Genomic DNA, 20259 nt, shown 5'->3' with positions numbered 1-20259 from the left:
AAATGATTTGAATTTCATTTAGTTCATTTTTTTTCTGCTGTGAGCTCGTTGCTAAGTTTCTGTAGAGATAAATCAGATCAAGCCCAAACTGTGTGATGTAGTAGGGAGTTGTAGTTTCCAACAGGCTAATATTCTATATAGTTTAGTGCAGAAAATGTGGTAATTAACTACAATGACCATATTCCACACGGAGACCTCAATAATGGAGACGGAGAGAACGTACGAGATGGATAGAAAGCAGTTACTTTGTGAGGTATCTCTACATGAAAATACATGATTTAAGTGATTGATAGTTGGTATTCAGCAGTCATAAAAGTATGCCTTATTTACTTTGAAGAATTACTAAAAGAGTGATTTTGTCAGACAGCATAGGCGGCAGCTCTATAGAAATGAGATGATGACTTGGAATTAAATAATAAAACCATTAAATAAAACAAAATATTGTTTTGAAGCAAAGTAATGTGAATAAATGATGGTTAATAAGTGATAAGCATTAATGGACAGTCACTACCACCATGGGACTTTTGTTTGACTTTTTATTCTGTGTTACTGAATTCAACCCACATAATGCATGGTGCATTTAATATGTAAAAAAAAACATTTTTGAAACCGAAATCGAAAACCGTGATTATTTTTAAAATAATCGATTCGAAACCGAACCGACCTCAAGACGCGCCCTCATGGGTCAGCACTAACATCAGCGCTAACGTCATTGGATATTATTAAAACCATTTGGCCATGGGGGAAATGTGTGAATACAGCTGTACAAACAAAACCAACGTGATACATTTAGAGTTGGCACGCTCGTTCCCTCTTGCTGTTCGCTTGTACGGCTTATGCTCATATTTATTTCGGCTGTTTCAGTGGGTAAACCAAGGCTTGTCGCTCTCACATCATCTCTTGTGCGGTCACTCACTTTGATGATCACTAGCATAAGGATCCATTGCCAGGCAGTGAGAAATGACAGTGCCTATTAAAAAAGAACAGCAGCCATCATGAGCGTCACTGTCCAGATTGGAGATGGTGCTAGGCTGCACTAATGCCATCTTGCCTGCTTAATTAATACTCAGGATCAAGTCCCAGCGACTCCCCTCACTGGTGGCAGATGATGTAAAGAGCCGCAGCACAAATACGCCCTGTAAATATTTATCTCTTTTTAGCATCATGTATTATCTGTGAGCGCATGAGTCAGATCTAACATCTCCCTCTAGAACGGAAAGAAGTCGATGAATACAAGTCACGTACACAATTCCACAGTAGAGTAGTTTCCCCCTTTAACGATCACCAACAGCCCTTTACCTACTTCCCCTCAGGTGGGAGTTAATTTTGCAAGTTCACAAGAAAATGAGCAATGCAAGAAGAAGAAAAAAACCTTAACATCAGCAAAAGACTTATCAGGCAGCAAGAAAGAGGCTCAATGTGATGCTCAATGATCAGAGCTGCCAGAGGCTCTATAGTACCCCATCTCTCCCTTCCTATCTCCTCCTACTCAAACACAGGCAGGAAAGGTATAGCTAAGTGTGATATTGTCTCTCCAAAACTATAACAACACCTAGGGATAGAAAGCACTTGTGAACTACAGACAGCAGTAAATTGGTTCCTCTCTCCCCTGAGCTCAAATCCAGACGGCCCCAGCACCTGCCCGCTGAGCCATCTGATTTCATGTTTTATTGCTTATGTTGTTTTCCTCTGCCATTGTCATTATTCGAATTTGGTATAATTATTGTGCCTGTGGTGGGTTTCTCAGATCTCCTCCACAAGGCTGAGAATAAGTGGTGTACAAACTGGAGAGGTCTGTGGCATCTAGTCTGAGGTGGTGAAGAGGGTACAAACAAGGAGAGCAACATAGAGACAGGAAGGAAGTGCAACAGAGGTCTCTATGGTTTAAGCACAGAGTGGCTTGCCCAACAACCCTCCTATCCACAAGGGATGATGAAAGAAAGGAAGTTAACGAAGAAGAAAGTAAAGGTGAGGCATGGCACAAAAATCAAAGGAATGAACTGTCATAGTTCCACCAATCACTCGTTATGTTTTCTTTGAGATAGGTGCTGTTACTGGCCTTGGGCGATGAGGTCCTCATGAAGAGGGAGAGTGGCGCTGGATAGCCAATCTCGAGACAGGCACCGGACAGACAGCCATATTGATTCATCCAGACAGACCTTATTAATTCAGCCATTGACTTATTTATCGGCCCAGGTTGTTCAACTATGTCTACTTATGTGAGAGAGGAGCAAAGAGATGGGCAGCTATGACTACTAAAACAGACCGCAAGTAGACAGAGCAGGAGAGGAAAGATAGAGATTACAGAAAAGGACCAGTTGTTGGAAAGTAAGAAAGGAAAACAGAAATAAAGAAAGTAATGTAAACAGAAGAAATGTCCATTTCCTCCTTGTGGTCGTTCTTCCCTCAGCCTTAAGTCTCCCCATCTGTCCATTCTATCTCATTGCCATGGTGGAGGTGACCCAGTGAATGTGATACTGTAGCTGAGCGTAAGGGAGGTAGTAGGGGGGCTCGTTAACCCTGACACCCCCAGCCCAGCAGGGCAGCGGGCAGCAGCAGCAGAGGCAGCATGGGTACTGTTTGGCCTGCCACTCCTCTATGGCCCCCTCGGGCCCCGGAGCCCACACTAGACTTCTCCTTCTCAGAATATTGAGGGATAACGTTGAATTCCTGACTTTCCTCCTCTTCTTCCTCTTCAGTGTCTTCCACCTGAGAGAGAGAGGGAATGTGATAATTCAGAATTCAAACAGAGCCAGGGGCGCACCTTTGGTTTTAGAAGTGGGGGTCACACATTTTTTTTTTATCCAGTCGGATAAACACTCCAAACAGCCTACCCGACTGCTTGGTAGGCGTCCGCATGGTCCTAAAGCACACCTTTGCCTTGTTTTGTATCACATTCCAATGATAAAACTGGTGGCGGACAAAATTGCAATTTCAGAATGTGGGGGGGACATGTCCCGCCCGTCCACTGTGAAAGTTGCACCCCTGAATAGAGCGAATGGAATTTGCAGGTAATCAACCATCACATAGTCAGTCCATAGTGTATCTGCTTGTAAATATGAAACATCTTGGCAGTAAACAGGCTCGTTAAAACGATCCATTATTTGTGTGGAATAGGGAGGCTATCATGAGCCTCCTGACAGAGAAAAAAGCAACTCAGCGTTAAAAGTTGCTTTTCAATGTAGGTGTTGAATCCCGATTCGAAAGGTGTCAGCATCTTTATTATTAGAAAGAAAGGTGAGAGTCTTGGTCACGGAATAAGATCACCAGAGTGAGAGGAAGAAAGTGGAAGAAAATAAGTGTATTACAGAGGAACATCTAAAACCTGCACTCAGAAGGAGGGAGGTTTAGAGGTTAGGGGGAAAGAAGAGAGGGAGGGATTGGAACGGTGTAAAGGATTGTAGCGGAGGAGAGGAGAAAGTGAGTGAGAGGGATTAGGATGACAAGAGAAAGGGGGGAGAGGAGACAGATGGGTGTGAATAAATTAATATCAACACAAGAGGATTGATGCTCCCTCCTGCAAACACCTCCGGCTAATCCTCACGCACAGTGAGAGAGAGAGAGAGATAGGGAAAGGGACAGAAAGATAGGGAGAAATAAAGGGAAGTAAAGGTAAAAAGGGAGGTGCTGGGTCTTGTTCAATGCCACAGTAATGTGTTGACTGTGACCGTGAGCCTTGTGTTGAGTCAGATGTGTTGGGAGTATATATATATCAGGTCAGTTCTGTGAGTGAACTTTGACACTCAGGCAGCTCTGTTGGCACTCATGTCACACTGTAGGTGTAACCGATGTGAAATGGCTAGTTAGTTAGCGGTGGTGCGCGCTAATAGCATTTCAATCAGTGACGTCACTCGCTCTGAGACTTGAAGTAGGGTTTTTGTGGCGCGATGGGTAACGATGCTTCGTGGGGTGTCAGTTGTTGATGTGTGCAAGGGTCCCTGGTTCGAGCCCGGGTTGGGGCGAAGAGAGGGACGGAACCTACACTGTTACATAGGTCATCATGCAATTCACAGAGCATCCTAGTGAGAACCTACTCCAGAAAAACCCAAGGAACAAGCTTTTTGTCCACCATTGTTTTTAAGTTACTGTACAGTATTTAAGCAGTAGTACTTATACTCACACTGTTGTGTTCTGATAAAACGTTGACGTTGACATTGATCTTGTCCTGGAAGATGCGAGGGGAGGGGGTGGCAGATGCGTGGCGACGGGGTGGCAGAGTCGTGCTCTCCACAGGGCGAGGGGAAGAGCCACTCAAATAACTGATAGCATTACCTGAGACGCAACAACAGACATCATCATTACCACCACCATCCACACTATCATCAGCATTATGATCATCCCCATTATACCCACTGCCGATGAGGCCAATGTCCTCAGAACATTCCGTTATTCATAGCAGCCATGAAAGCGTTAATCAACTGGGCATTGCACCCTTAAGGCATGGCAGTCATTCAGTTATTCACCTCAGTTGCGATATGGGAATCAGACACGAATGAAACAGTTTCAATTAACACTGCTGTCCATCAATATTGTAATTAAGTGCTGGGCTACAGTATACAGTATCATACAGAACAAGTAGGCAGCTCTCTAGGTCTACCGGGCTACAGAGCGCCTGCTAATCTATTTGTGTGATCTGCTGATTTCAAGTGGGCTCCCAGGACCAGGGATATTGCTGGGGCAGCCTCTAGGGGATGTCATTGTAGGCGGTTGAGGGAGTGTTACTCACGCAGACAGACGTTGCTGTCAAACATGTGCAGGATGCGCAGACAGTCCTGCCACTGGTTCCCACTGCCCTCACAGCTGCACCACTGGGACACGTCCATACTGATATTGTTCACGTAGTTGGGGGTCATGATGGTGCCTGGAGGAGGTTGTTGATTAGAGATGTGTCAGCAGGCCTGACTTCTATACGAACTTTGGAACGTTTGCTCCAAAGCCAAACAAGGCAATTGGCTATGAAATGAGTGCCTACCTGTACCCTGGGGTTAGCAAGAGCTAACAACAATGATCTGATTATAAGGCCATTGGAGTCAACACAGAACTCCTTCTCTACCATTGTTCCTTGCTTGTGTTGTTAATCCCTCTTCCATCCCTTCCCTCTATCTCATTTCTTCCACCCCCTCGATCCTGTTCCCTCTCCAGCTCACCTATGAGTCCCGCGTAGGCCTTAAGGCAGACGGCTCCACTCTCTCTCATGCAGCCAGAGGGAGAATGGGACGAGGGCTGGCAGTTGTGCTGGAAATCAGCCAGCCGAGATCTGACAGACACACACACCAACACACACATTCACACAAACCCGCCCAAACACACACAAAGGGAGACAAACATAATTGTAAACAGGTGCCAATACTCGGTTGGCAACTTGGCGATGTCATTTTCTGAGGGCACCTTTAGAATTATGTTTTGGGGGATTTAGTACCTAGCGAAAGGCAGAATCCACAGCACATGAAAGCCTACAGAAAGATAACCCTCCACCTAGGAATCTTAGTGTTAGCACACGCAATGTTTATTTTATAGACATTTTAAAAACATTATCCAAAGCATGATGAGAGGTGCCGCGCCATTATTATGAACCAGTGTTCATTTGGGCACCGTTTTTTAGATTTAGTCTAGTCTTAGTCATTTTGACTAAAGTATAATTTAGTCTTAGTCACATTTGTGTCATTTGAATAATGACTTGGTCTAGTTATTGTCAAAATTATGAAAACAGTGGGCCATTTTAGTAAACTAAATGTCCTTTCATTTTAGTCACATTTTAGTCACATCACATGTGTATTCCCTCAGTAACCTACAGTAAACATAAATCACTGACATCCATATGCACCAACATACAGTATTTTTCTGCATAACATCCTATTCTCTTCCCAACAGAATAAATATATATAAGAATTATTTTGCCATGTAAATTCCTAATTCAGCTTACATAGATATTACATACAAAACAGACACAGAGGAGTGCAGAGAGAGAGAGAAAGAGAGAGAAAGAGAGAGAGTAGCGCAATCACCAGATGGTGATGCAAAGTATTGGCAATGTGGAATGGGTTGCACCTCCATCCCTTGGTTGTGTCCGTGCCATTGTTATCAGCATTCCACAGACGCCGCAGCCACACTGATGTCCAAAAGTAGAACGGGGGCTAATGACTTTGAACTGGAGTTAATGACTGTTTCGCCCAATGATGTAGTCGAGTCACTAAACCTCGAGTCCAAATCGAGTCCCAAGTCCCCTGTGCTCGAGTCACGAGTCCCTATGGCTGAAGTCAGAGAGCCAGTGCTCAAGTCGTGATCCAAGTGCTCAAGTCTGAGTCACTGGGTCAACATTAAACTTAAAATAAAGTTACTTCCCCCAGTGTGATATAGTGTAGTAGCAAGAGGAATTTAGTCAATAAATGATTTGCGATCCCTTTTCCATTCTTTCTGTGCCACCAAATATTTGCATTGAGGCTACTGGTAATGTTACCAGGGCCAAGTTCAGTTGCAAAACATTCTCGAACGTTGCATATGTAAATCCCATGAATAAAGCCAACGTTATTCCTTATTCAACATGTCAGAGAGACATGTTTGATCTACATAGCACATTTCTATCTGAAAGTTCAAAAACGTTGAAAAACTAGATGATTCCTTCTAGAATTTTTTTGGACCCCTTTCTGCTTTCTCAATGACATTCAAATCAGCATTGAAAAAAGGCACAAGTTTAAGTTTGTTCCACCTGAGCGAGTCTGACCAGCAGTCAGAAACAACTATAATACCATATGTGTTTGATAGATTGCAGGAAAAGAGCAGGAATAGCCATTTATTGTAGGTTATAGAGGTTGACCGATTATGATTTTTCAACGCCGATACCAATACCGATTATTAGAGGCACAAAAAAGCTGATACCGGTTAATCGGACGATTTTTGATGACAATGATTTTTACAACAATACTGAATGAACACTTTTATTTTAACTTAATATAATACATAAATAAAAACATATTTAGTCTCAAATAAATAATGAAACATGTTCAATTTGGTTTAAATAATGCAAAAACAGTGTTGGAGAAGAAAGTAAAAGTGCAATATATGCCATGAAAAAAAGCTAACGTTTAAGTTCCTTGCTCAGAACAGGTGAAAGCTGGTGGTTGCTTTTAACATGAGTCTTCAATATTCCCAGTTAAGAAGATTTAGGTTGTAGTTATTATAGGAATTATAGAACTATTTCTCTCTATACCATTTGTATTTCATATACCTTTGACTATTGGATGTTCTTATAGACACTATAGTATTGCCAGCCTAATCTCGGGAGTTGATAGGCTTGAGGTCATAAACAGCGCTGTGCTTCAAGCATTGAGAAGAGCTGCTGGCAAATGCAGGAAAGTGCTGTTTGAATGAATGCTTACGAGCGTGATGCTGCCTACCACCGCTCAGTCAAACTGCTCTAGCATATCAAATCATAGGCTTAATTATCATATATTAAACACACAGAAATACGAGCCTGAGGTCATTAATATGGTAAAATCTGGAAACTATCATATCGAAAACAAAACATTTATTCTTTCAGTGAAATACGGAACCGTTCCGTATTTTATCGAACGGGTGGCATCCACAAGTCTAAATATTGCTGTTACATAGCACAACCTTCAAAGTTATGTCATAATTATTATGGTCTTTGTTAGGAAGAAATGGTCTTCACAAAGTTCGCAACGAGCCAGGCGGCCCAAACTGCTGCATATAGCCTGACTCTGCTTGCACAGAATGCAAGAGAAGTGACACAATTTCCCTAGTTAATATTGCCTGCTAACATTAATTTCTTTTAACTAAATATGCAGGATTAAAAAATATACTTGTGTATTGATTTTAAGAAAGGCATTGATGTTTATGGTTTGGTACAACGACAGTGCTTTTTTCGCTAATACGCTTGTTAAATCATCACCCGTTTCGCGAAGTAGGCTGTGATTCGATGATAAATTAACAGGCACCGCATTGATTATATGCAACGCAGGACAAGCTAGTTAAACTAGTAATATCATCAACCATGTGTAGTTAACTAGCGATTATGTTAAGATTGATTGTTTTTCATAAAATAAGTTTAATGCTAGCTAGCAACTTACCTTGGCTCCTTGCTGCACTCGCGTAACAGGTGGTCAGCCTGCCACGCAGTCTCCTCGTGGAGTGCAATGTAATCGGCCATAATCGGCGTCCAGAAATGCCGATTACCGATTGTTATGAAAACTTGAAATCAGCCATGCCGATCAATCGGTCGACCTCTAGTAGGCCACAATCCAAACTATGTCTTCCAATGGTGCGACTGCTATCGGCATCCAAAGATTGTCCAACTTGAATAAACACTTGGAGGTATACGACAGCAGTCGTGTAGCCTACGGGCAATATGGATATAAATGATTATTGATATTTACATAGCACATTGATGAGAATCACGCTGCTGCTCTCTCATTTAGCTATTTGTGCCTTAAGGATTGTGGTTGTTGTGTATGGCTGTTCACAAATGTATATGTGTATTTTAACCCAATAATGGTTGAATTGAAGAAGTTTAAGCTGCTTATCAATCATTGTTTTTTTGACTAGCGGACAGCCAGTGAAAAATGCGCTCTTGGAACAGCTGCAGTGCAGAGCCCAGCCTATGGAATAAAAGTTTAAGGGAGTTCCTCCCTTCTAAACTCCCCCGTGGTGTTGTGCATTTATTTTTCAACTCGAAGCAATGAGCCCAATCAGTCCTCAATGACTCCAAAATCATAAACCACAGAGTAGGCTAATAAGTCCTTCGTTTTTGGGTTATACTCAGGCAAAACCGTTTGGCTATATAGATATATATTTAGCCATATTTCCAAGTCATATTCTTAAAGATCAAGGGATATTAAATTAATTGGAATGACTGTTTTTTTGTTTTATGTAAAGATATAGCCTAATAATATTATTATCTGTAGTAAAAGCCTACATATCCAAGTAAAATGCAACATCCATTTATGGCCAGCTATGTAAACTCTAACATTGACTTATCCTGCAATAGATGTCGTTCAATTTGTAATATTTGTTCTTCTTCATTTAATGCCTCTTGAGCAGGTTAACGTTTATTGGGATGAGTCTTGTCCTCGAGGCAGAACTAATTCTACTAGATGGGCCAGCTGCAAAGTCAAAATTGACTATATTGTACAAATTAAGGAAAACAAAAATGTGCTTTAACTTAAGGTTAAGCATTAGGATTAGCAGTGTGGTTAAGGTTAGGGTTTGGTTTAAAATCATCAGATTGTATGACTTTGTGGCTGTGCCAGCTAGTGACCACTCTGCAAAGCTGACTCCAGAACAAGATTCATGACGAAACACGCTAACCTGCGCCTCTTTAGGGGAAAGTAATATAAAAGTAACTGAAAGTAATCAGATTACAGTGCCTTTAGAAAGTATTCACACCCCTTGACTTTTTACAAAAAATGTTGTGTTACAGTCTGAATTTACAATCGATTAAATTTCTTTTTTTTTTTGGTCACTGGCCAACACACAATTCCTCATAATGTCAATGTGGAATTATGTTTTTATACATTTTTACAAAGTAATTAAAAATGAAAAGCTGAAATGTCTTGAGTCAATAAGTATTCAAACCTTTGTTATGGCAAGCATAAATAAGTTCAGGAGTAAACATTTGTCAAATAAGAAATTGCATGGACTCACTCTGTGTAAAGACTGAAAAGATTTGGCATGGGTCCCCATATCCTCAAAAAGTTATACAGCTGCACCATCGAGGGCATCCTGACCGGTTGCATCACCGCCTGTGGTATGACAACTGCTCGGCATCTGACCGTAAAGCGCTACAGAGGGTAGTGAATACGGCCTAGTACATCAGTGGGGCCAAGCTTCCTGCCATCCAGGACCTATATAATAGGCAGTGTCAGAGGAAAGCCCATAAAATTGTCAGATTTGATTTGTGTGCAATAATAGTTTTTTTTGTCTTTTTTTACCCCATTTTCTCCCCAATTTTGTGGTATCCAATTGGTAGTTACAGTCTTGTCTCATCGCTTCAACTCCAGTACGGACTCGGGAGAGGCGAAGGTCGAGAGCCGTGCATCCTCCGAAACAACCCAACCAAGCCGCACTGCTTCTTGACCCAATGCCCACTTAACCCGGAAACCAGCCGCACCAATGTGTCAGAGGAAACACCGTGCAACTGGCGACCGTGTCAGCGTGCACTGCGCCCGGCCCGCCACAGGAGTCTCTAGTGCGCGATGGGACAAGGACAGCCCTGACGGCCAAACCCTCCCCTAACCCGGACGACGATGGGCCAATTGTGCGCCGCCCCATGGGTCTGAATGTCTGCCTCATCTCGGAGAGGAAGAAAACCACTCAGGGATTTCACCCTGAGGACAATGGTGACTTTAAAACAGTTACAGAGCTTAATGGCTGTGATAGGAGAAAACTGATGATGGATCAATAACGTTGTAGTTACTCCACAATACTAACCTAAATTACAGAGTGAAAAGAAGGATGCCTGTACAGAATACAAATATTACAAAACATGCATCCTGTTTGCAACAAGACACTACAGTCAAAAAAAAAAATGTGGCAAAAGAAATTATATTTCTGTCCTGAATACAAAGTGTTATGTTTGGGGCAAATCCAATACAACACATTACTGAGTATTACTCTCCAAAACATTCACTGTTTTGCCAACATGAATGAGAGGAGGATGGCATTGGTGTTCAACTAGTCTACAAGTAGGTTGAGTCAAAAAAATACATTTAACTTACGCACGCAAACACACAGCCTTGTACAGCTAACCTTGTGGGGACACACAATTCAGTCCCATTCAAAACAATTTTTTCCCTAACCCTAAACCTTACCCTAACCCAAAAACATAACCTTAACCATAAACCTAACCCTAACCCTAAATCTAACCCTAGCTCCTAACCCTTAACATAATTGTAACCCTAACAGTAATTCTAACCTTAACCCTAAACCCCCTAGAAATAGCATTTCACCTTGTGGGGACAAACAAAATGTCCCCAGTTGGTCACATTTTTGTTTGTTTACTATTCTTGGGGGGACTTCTGGTCCCCCCATGAATAGTTAAACACGTCGACAGACAGACAGACAGACAGACAAACAGACAGACAGACAGACAGACAGACAGACAGACAGACAGACAGACAGACAGACAGACAGAAATCAGTACCATGCACAGCCACATGATATTTAGCAACATTGATTGGACTAAATTGTTTTTAAGTTGGCTGGATGTCCTTTGGATGGTGGCCCATTCTTGATACACATGGGAAACTGTTGAGGGTGAAAAATCCAGCAGCGTTACAGTTCTTGACACAAACCGGTACACCTGGCACCTACTACCATACCCTGTTCAAAGGCACTTAAATATTTTGTCTCGCCCATTCACCCTCTGAATGGCACACATACACAGTCCATGTCTCAATTTTCTCAAGGCTTAAAAATCCTTCTTTAGCCTGTCTCAGTATACAGCCTTGTTGATTTGATGATGTTTAAATGTTTAAGTTGAAATGGTGCTGGAATACCAGAGGCAGTGCTCCTGTAGTCTTTGTGCTGACTTGCTGTAACTCCATGGTTCTAAATCAGTAGTTGTTTATTTAGTAAACTGTTGAAAACATGAACTTGCTTGACCATGCTACAGGTGATATAACTGTTTGTTTCATGCAATATCTGCTTTGTGAACATCACCGGACAGATGTTGCTCTCTGGTTTTGTGATGAAACAAACGGATGTGTAGTTGAATTTATTCCGCCACTGTGTGACAGTTGTCTTTTTGTTGTCTCTGCCTTATTGTATATCACGGTGGCATATGAACAAACAGGTTATAGAGCAAACAACGCAATTATCACAACATAGGTTGCATTATGTCTTTTTTACTGACTTGGCTTCCTCAGTGATTTTACCCTCGTCCCACTTCTGGCTGTAAGACAACAAAATGTGGAATAAGTCAAGGGGTATGAATACTTTCTGAAGGCTTGATACGTTACTGAGTTTGGGTAATCCAAAAGTTACTTTACTGATTCAAATGTTGGACTTGTTGTAACTGTAATAGATTACATTTAGAAAGTAACCTACCCAACCCTGGTCCTGGTGAACACGCCCCCAGGTTGTTAGCTATAACTAGCTAATGAGGTACAGTAACATGACTGAACAAGGTGTAGCCTAAACAAATGGTTAACGGTCCAGTCCGCAAGTTGCCTGGTTTTAGAACGGCCAGCGATATACTTTATGGAGGTAAAACGTGGCCCGCCAACGCATGATAGAAAGTAAAACACGTAGCTTCGGTATCATGGGTCATATCTTTTGAACGGTAAGGGCTAGAATCAAGCTGTTTTCTCTGAAAAAAAGAGAGGGAGACTTGGATACGTTGGTTACAGAACCTGGCTATGGAATGCAGTTGGGAAAGTGGGAGGGTTGAGCGAGACTACAAATCCAAAGACAACCTACTTTTCTATACTTACAGGAGAGAAAAACATAGCTAGACTGCTGTTTACCATTAAACAAAAAATAATAATTTCGTAAAGCAGCTTGTGTTTCTTAACCAGGCTTAGAGTAGCTAACTAAGAAGGCTGGTGGTGACTGGCTAGCTATGAGGAAGAAAGAGAGTCGCCTGCGCGATGTGTATAATCGGAAGCTTGCTCCCCTACAGCTCACAATGCTGATGTAGGCTGTGTGTGGCGGGTGTGGTGTATCCTTCCCACTGCTGAACACACCTGCCCTGCGCATCTGTGCTGCTAATATTAATTGCGCTCATCACTGAAAAGCTGTCAATCTCTCCAAAAACTCTTGTCCAGTCCACTTAGTAGTCAGATTTTAGTCAGAGATCATTTCATCTCGTCTCATTCTGTTTAGTTATAGTTTTTTTAAGTCTATTTAGTCAGTTATAGTCTCGTCAATTGCAACTGAACAATGTGTGTGTTTGACAAATATTTTAATCACTATTTCTGTTGACAAAATTAACACTGTTATAAACATATCAGATATTAGCTTTGGATGTTACCTGTTGCGTGAATATTGACTTTATAGGAACACTGGGAAATAGACTCCGCTAGTCAAACCCAGGGGTGCATTCATAATTCACATATAGCTCAGACTAACGCCTCTAAGGCTGCTCCCCAAGCATACTCATCCATACAAAACACCTCTGAGCAGCCGGTGGAATAAAAACACTGCAGCCTGGGACAGAGCCCGACACGGAGACGTATCGACATATCATTAGTCTTTATTATTATGAACGTCGTCAATGTTATAAGTAACCATGGTTCCATCCAGCCATTTATGTGAATAAATTACCTGACGCACGGGAAAAAAAGTAATGACCGGGCTGATGGAAACATGAACAATTTGTTTGTTGGATATGGTAGGATCTTATTGAGGGTCTTATTCTGGTAAGATAATGATCGATGCTTGGCTGTCATTTGACAAATACAAATAATATCGCTCTTCTCCATAATAATCTCATAATTTCGGTAGCCTACCCCCCTCTATCGACAGCTGTTGGCTAGAGCGCATGTGCCAAGACCAGAGTGGGAACATTTTCTATATGATGCAATAGTTTTTGTGACAAAACCATCAGTAGAGTTGAAAGTGCGACGGAGACCCAATTTAACTTGTATTTTTCATTCGTTACATGGTATTTTAACGGGAAAAAGTTATTTTTATGTGAATTACGTCATCACGCATCTTCATAATTAGTTTATGCAGATTTTAGAATGTTTGCATGAAAATCTGTCGCAAATTGGATGGAAATTTAGCTAATTATGAAGATTATTGAACAACAGGGCCAAGTGGCGCAGTGGTCTAAGGCACTGCAACGCAGTGCTAGCTGTGCCACTAGAGATTCTGGGTTCGAGTCCAGGCTCTGTCGCAGCCAGCCGCGACCGGGAGACCCATGGGGCAGCGCACAATTGGCCCAGCATCGTCCGGGTTAGGGGAGGGTTTGGCCGTCAGGGATGTCCTTGTCCCATCGCCCACTAGCGACTCCTGTGGCGGGCTGGGCGCAGTGCACGCTGACACGGTCACCAGTTGTACGGTGTTTCCTCCGACACATTGGTGCGGCTGGCTTCCGGGTTAAGTGGGCATTGTGTCAAGAAGCAGTGCGGCTTGGTTGGGTTGAGTTTTGGAGGGTGCACGGCTCTCGAGTCCGTACTGTAATTGCAGCGGCGAGACAAGACTGTAACTACCAATTGGATACCATGAAATTGGGGAGAAAAATTCAAAAAGATTATTGAACAACTCAAACCTCTGAACTCTTTGTACTGTAACTACTGTACTGTATTTACGGATCTGAAGCTGAAGATTCAGGTGGTAGTTCATGAAAGACTTACTGTATGTACATCCAGCCCCTCTCCACCTCTGTCTACCCTCACACTCTCTACAAAACCTCCCTTCACACTCATGCGCTATAATTAAATCAGTTAAGCCCTCTGCAAATACTACGCTAGTTATGAACCTTTGCATTGTGATTATAACTGTTAATATGCCTCAATAAAGTACTGAGAGTTGAGTGGAAAAGTTGAATCAGACGTCACACCTCCCAGTAACCGTGTTTCCCCAGCCAGCTCAGCTCACCTACACAGCTTGTCCCTGGCACAGTAGCCCTGCAGGCTGAGGCAGTTGGGCTTGCCGTCTCTCTCCTCGTAGGAACACGACGGTACGATGGTCTTCCGCCGGCGCTCCCCACAGAGGGCATCGGAGCAGGGGCAGAAGAGCAGGGCAAAGCTGTACTCCTCTGGTACCCGCTCCAGGAAGCGCCGCAGCGCTCGGTGGCACTTCTGTCTGTTACAGCTGCCGTCGGAGCCCGGTGGCCGCTTGGTGCAGGCCACAACATACTCCGACCTCAGAGAACCACACTTCTCATACAGACCACAGTCCTGGGCTGCCTTCAGACACTGGTTCTGCCCATCCAGAGGCAGAGAGGAAGCTGGGAGGAGAGGGAGAAAACACAGAGAAGAATGGAGGAAGGTGGTTGTGTTTTGGGAAAAGGGGCAATGAATAAGAAAGGAAGACAAAACCATAAAATATATGATCCCGGAACGCAAAAACGTCCCAGACTGACAAGGGGTGCGTTTGTAAATTCACTCTGGGGTGCCAGAGTATGCTCAGAGTGCGCTCTGGGCGTACGTAAATTCAGAGCGTTGTCAGATTGTCCGTTCGCAAATTCTGAGCATTCCGCTCTCGGAGCGTTCAGAGTGCACACTGGACGCTCGGAGTAGGGTTGATCCAAGCGTTCTGACCACACATTGGCGTTCAAGCACCCAAGCTAACTGGCTAACGTTGGCGACCTTGCTAGCTGCTTCCAGACACAAATGAGAGAACACCTCACTCTGACCATTTTACTCTCCCTAGCTGAGCTGGTCAGGCTGTTTTTATGTTATCCAGAGCGTTGGTGGCTGTAACGGCTACTGGCAACAATTTAAATACACTTTTTTGCCGACCTTTACTGACACCGGCCATATTCCATGGGTGTTGAGCGTTCGTAAATTGATCAGTTATTCTGCACTCTGGCACATTCAGATGAGAGTGCTCTGAAATTGGAGTAGATAGCCAGAGCGAATTATTCAGAGATGTTTCAATAAGAGAGAGCTGTGTATTGACGGAGCAGTGAGCAGTATTTACCTGCCATGATGGAGGCCATGCGTGACATCTCTATGTGCCTCACAAACTCCACCTCCAGATCCTCATACGGAGACACCTCGTTCTCATCGTACACTGTGAAAACACAGAGGCCGTAAGGACAGAAACCATCTCACACGCACCAATACAAATCGAACACATAAAATACAAAACATAAACACAGTCAAACCCACCAGCGAATCTGACGGTCCAGTAGACCCTGAGGCAGAGCTCCTCCCGGCGGGAGCCGCGCTGACACTTGCAGGCCTGGAGGGGGTGGTAGTGTTGCAGGGCGCTCTGGGCCTCCAGGCACTCACGCCGGGCGTCTGGGCCCAGGGGCGACACAGCCTCCTCTGCAGCACAGTACTCCAGCACCCTGTACACCCCCATACAGCCCTCATCCTGCACACAGCCCCGCTCCGCCTCCAGACAGTCTATGGAGCCAGCCAGCACACTACCTGGAAGAGGTGGAAGATGGGGAACATGATTGTAATTGGTCACCTGTGTTCCTGAACAGCTATTTTTTACAGATGAGAATTGTTCTGTCGGTTAGCACCTGGGTCGTTCCACGAAAAGAGTGCTTTTTGTGTCCCTTTGATATTATAAAGTAGAAATTGTGCACCAATATTGAATTTGAATTGCCGGTTATATTAAATGAAGTGCCCTTTAATATAGACCACATGGAGAATTCAATAATTCTATAATTTTTTTTTATATGAATAAAGACTTGCTAAAGTGTCCCTCCATACACTATGGAAGATTTTAACCCACTTAACCCCAAACGTTCTCCAAGTTTTCACCATCATTGTAAAGCTGTAGTTATTTTTGTTTCTTATGACCAAGTCATTCATGAAGATTATTATTTATTTCATGTGATAAGTGATTCATTCATATGAGAACTGAACTCTCATTTTAATATAGTTAAACTATTCCCTTTTTTAAGTATTGTTTTTCAAAAGAAACATCGAACATCTAATAGTCAAATCATAGTGTAAAAGAAGGTGGAGCTGGTTCTATCCTTTTTTGGCAATGTTCTGATGTTGTGTGGTGGAAAACTGAGCGGGTCGAGCATAACATGTCAACCCTGTTACCCACAAATAGACAGGCTCGAACTGTTAACAATTTCCTTTTTTTTTGTGAAGCTTGCATTCAATTGCCACTCCCTGTTGCACACACCAAGCACCCATTCCTCCTGTCACAAGGGGATTTATGGCTGATTTAAAGTCGCCAACCCTGTTGCAGTCAAATCCTGTTACTTTATTTGGTACTTAATAGGCACTTACTATAGTCATTTCATTTATTTAACCTCTTGAGATGGGAAAACATGTTTTTTATGGAGTTGAACATGTGCTCTTTATGACAATGTTACAATTACGTGAAATATATACAAGTGAGGGAAAAAAGTACTTGATCCCCTGCTGATTTTGTACGTTTGCCCACTGACAAAGAAATGATCAGTCTATAATTTTAATAGTAGGTTTATTTGAACAGTGAGAGACAGAATGACATAAAAAAATCCAGAAAAACGCATGTCAAAAATGTTATAAATTGATTTGCATTTTAATGAGGGAAATAAGTATTTGACCCCCTCTCAATCAGAAAGATTTCTGGCTCCCAGGTGTCTTTTATACAGGTAACGAGATGAGATTAGGAGCACACTCTTAAAGGGAGTGCTCCTAATCTCAGTTTGTTACCTGTAAAAAAGACACCTGTCCACAGAAGCAATCAATCAATCAGATTCCACTCTCCACCATGGCCAAGCCCAAAGAGCTCTCCAAGGATGTCAGGGACAAGATTGTAGACCTACACAAGGCTGGAATGGGCTACAAGACCATAGCCAAGCATCTTGGTGAGAAGGTGACAACAGTTGGTGCGATTATTCGCAAATGGAAGAAACACAAAATAACTGTCAATCTCCCTCGGCCTGGGGCTCCATGCAAGATCTCACCTCGTGGAGTTGCAATGATCATGAGAACGGTGAGGAATCAGCCCAGAACTACACGGGAGGATCTTGTCAATGATCTCGAGGCAGCTGGGACCATAGTCACCAAGAAAACAATTGGTAACACACTACGCCGTGAAGGACTGAAATCCTGCAGCGCCCGCAAGGTCCCCCTGCTCAAGAAAGCACATACACATGCCCGTCTGAAGTTTGCCAATGAACATCTGAATGATTCAGAGGACAACTGGGTGAAAGTGTTGTGGTCAGATGAGACCAAAATGGAGCTCTTTGGCATCAACTCAACTCGCCATGTTTGGAGGAGGAGGAATGCTGCCTATGACCCCAAGAACACCATCCCCACCGTCAAACATGGAGGTGGAAACATTATGCTTTGGGGGTGTTTTTCTGCTAAGGGGACAGGACAACTTCACCGCATCAAAGGGACGATGGACGGGGCCATGTACCGTCAAATCTTTGGTGAGAACCTCCTTCCTTCAGCCAGGGCATTGAAAATGGGTCGTGGATGGGTATTCCAGCATGACAATGACCCAAAACACATGGCCAAGGCAACAAAGGAGTGGCTCAAGAAGAAGCACATTAAGGTCCTGGAGTGGCCTAGCCAGTCTCCAGACCTTAATCCCATAGAAAATCTGTGGAGGGAGCTGAAGGTTCGAGTTGCCAAACGTCAGCCTCGAAACCTTAATGACTTGGAGAAGATCTGCAAAGAGGAGTGGGACAAAATCCCTCCTGAGATGTGTGCAAACCTGGTGGCCAACTACAAGAAATGTCTGACCACCGTGATTGCCAACAAGGGTTTTGCCACCAAGTACTAAGTCATGTTTTGCAGAGGGGTCAAATACTTATTTCCCTCATTAAAATGCAAATCAATTTATAACATTTTTGACATGCGTTTTTCTGGATTTTTTTGCTGTTATTCTGTCTCTCACTTTTCAAATAAACCTACCATTAAAATTATAGACTGATCATTTCTTTGTCAGTGGGCAAATGTACAACATCAGCAGGGGATCAAATACTTTTTTCCCTCACTGTATATATATATATTCTTTTTTACCAGGTTACACTTTGCAAAAGTCACCGAATTGGTGGAAGGACCCACCTGTTTGACAATGAGCATCACTGCTTATTTGTTGAAAAGAAAGAGCCTAACATCAGAGGTGGACAGACAGACAATCTACAAAACACTTCACTTCAGAGTGTATTCTATGAAGAACTGGCAGGCCATCAGTTGTCAAGGATAAAGGCCAGGCAGAAGCACAGACTGAAGAGGTTGAGTAAAGCAGTGGCTAGCAATGTTATTTAATTCACAGCTGTCCTTCTTCTGTTTTCAGAGGGGACTTCCAATTCAGTTCATTTGTGGTAGCATTGAAATAGTTCCTGGCAAGTGGCAAATGCAGCTTTTTCCCTGAGGGTTTTAAGGATCAGACTACAAATGGAATCCGGATTTGCAGTTATATCCTCATTCAACATGTTTGTTGTGCAGACTATCTCTCTTGCTCACACCCACACATACCTGCAAACAAATAAATCTACTGTATAATACAGTACGACTATAAGCCCACATTCAACCACGCTCCTATATATACAAACACAAACACACACATACAGAGGGGAATACTGATTATGGTTACACACTTCAATTAAGCCCATTCTGGCTAGGAGCGCACAGCACAGCTGAAATCAAACTCCAGTGGCGCGTGGTTACAATCACAGGCGCCCCATGAGTTCCACATCTCACTCTGGCAGGAAACAAATCAAAAACAGATGGACACGCTCCGTCACCATAGGCAGGGGACCCTAGCAGACGAGGCCAGCAAGGCAAACACAAACTCTGGAGTTCCCACCAAGATACAGGGTGATGATGCATATACAGTCAAGTTCACAATTGTTGGCACCCTCGATAAAGATCAGCAAAAAAGACCGTATAAAATAAATAATAAAAATACTGAGCTATATTGTATGCTCAATTTAAAAATATATATATATTATACTAATACAATTTACAATTTTTGTTTATCAAGTAATAGTCATTTTTTCTTAAACGGAGGGGTTAAAATTATTGGCACCCCTGTTTTCAATACCTTTCAATACCTCAGCTGTCACGCCCTGACCTGAGAGAGCCGTTTCTCTCTGTTTGGTTAGGTCAGGGTGTGATATGGGGTGGGCATTCTATGTCATATATTTCTTTGTGTTTGGCCAGGTATGGTTCCTAATCAGAGGCAGCTGTCTATCGTTGTCTCTGATTGGGAATCATACTCAGGCAGCCCTTTTTCCCACCTTCAGTTGTGGGATCTTGTTTTTGTACAGCTCTGTGTAAACCTTCAGAATGTAATGTTAGTTTTCCTTTTCGTTATTTTGTTTAGTGTTCTGAGTTAAATAAAAGTAAACATGAGCACTTACCACGCTGCACCTTGGTCTCCTCCTTACAACGATCGTTACATCAGCTTGCGAGGATAATGGCACTAAGCCTTTTTCTAAAGTGTTTTATGAGATTGGAGAAACACTTTGGGAGGGATCTTAGACCATTCCTCCATACAGAATATTTCCAGATCCTTGATATCCTTTGGACTGCCCTCTTTAATTCAAACCATAGGTTTTCAACCCCATTGAACAATTTGGATTTTGTAGTCAATGAACCATTTCTTTGTGGATTTTGATGTGTGCTTGGGGTTATTGTCTTGCTGGAAGATCTATTT

General features: G+C 42.9%; 1 protein-coding gene across 1 annotated transcript in view; it reads right to left on the bottom strand.

Annotated features, from left to right (window-relative positions):
• Positions 1 to 519: 519 nt before the first annotated feature.
• LOC115154814 (GDNF family receptor alpha-4-like) overlaps positions 520 to 20259 on the bottom strand; it is a 48479-nt gene continuing 28739 nt past the window's right edge. The window contains exons 2-8 of the mRNA XM_029701420.1: positions 15798 to 16061; positions 15607 to 15699; positions 14560 to 14911; positions 5148 to 5257; positions 4727 to 4861; positions 4121 to 4272; positions 520 to 2709 (exon numbers count right to left, since the gene is read on the bottom strand). Of these exons, the coding sequence (XP_029557280.1) occupies positions 2515 to 2709; positions 4121 to 4272; positions 4727 to 4861; positions 5148 to 5257; positions 14560 to 14911; positions 15607 to 15699; positions 15798 to 16061 (1301 nt within the window). The 3' untranslated portion in view covers positions 520 to 2514. The remainder of the gene's footprint in view (positions 2710 to 4120; positions 4273 to 4726; positions 4862 to 5147; positions 5258 to 14559; positions 14912 to 15606; positions 15700 to 15797; positions 16062 to 20259) is intronic.

Source organism: Salmo trutta, chromosome 19 (genome assembly GCF_901001165.1).
Source record: "Salmo trutta chromosome 19, fSalTru1.1, whole genome shotgun sequence".
NCBI classification, from domain to species: domain Eukaryota; kingdom Metazoa; phylum Chordata; class Actinopteri; order Salmoniformes; family Salmonidae; genus Salmo; species Salmo trutta.
This window is presented reverse-complemented; position numbering and strand designations above follow the sequence as displayed.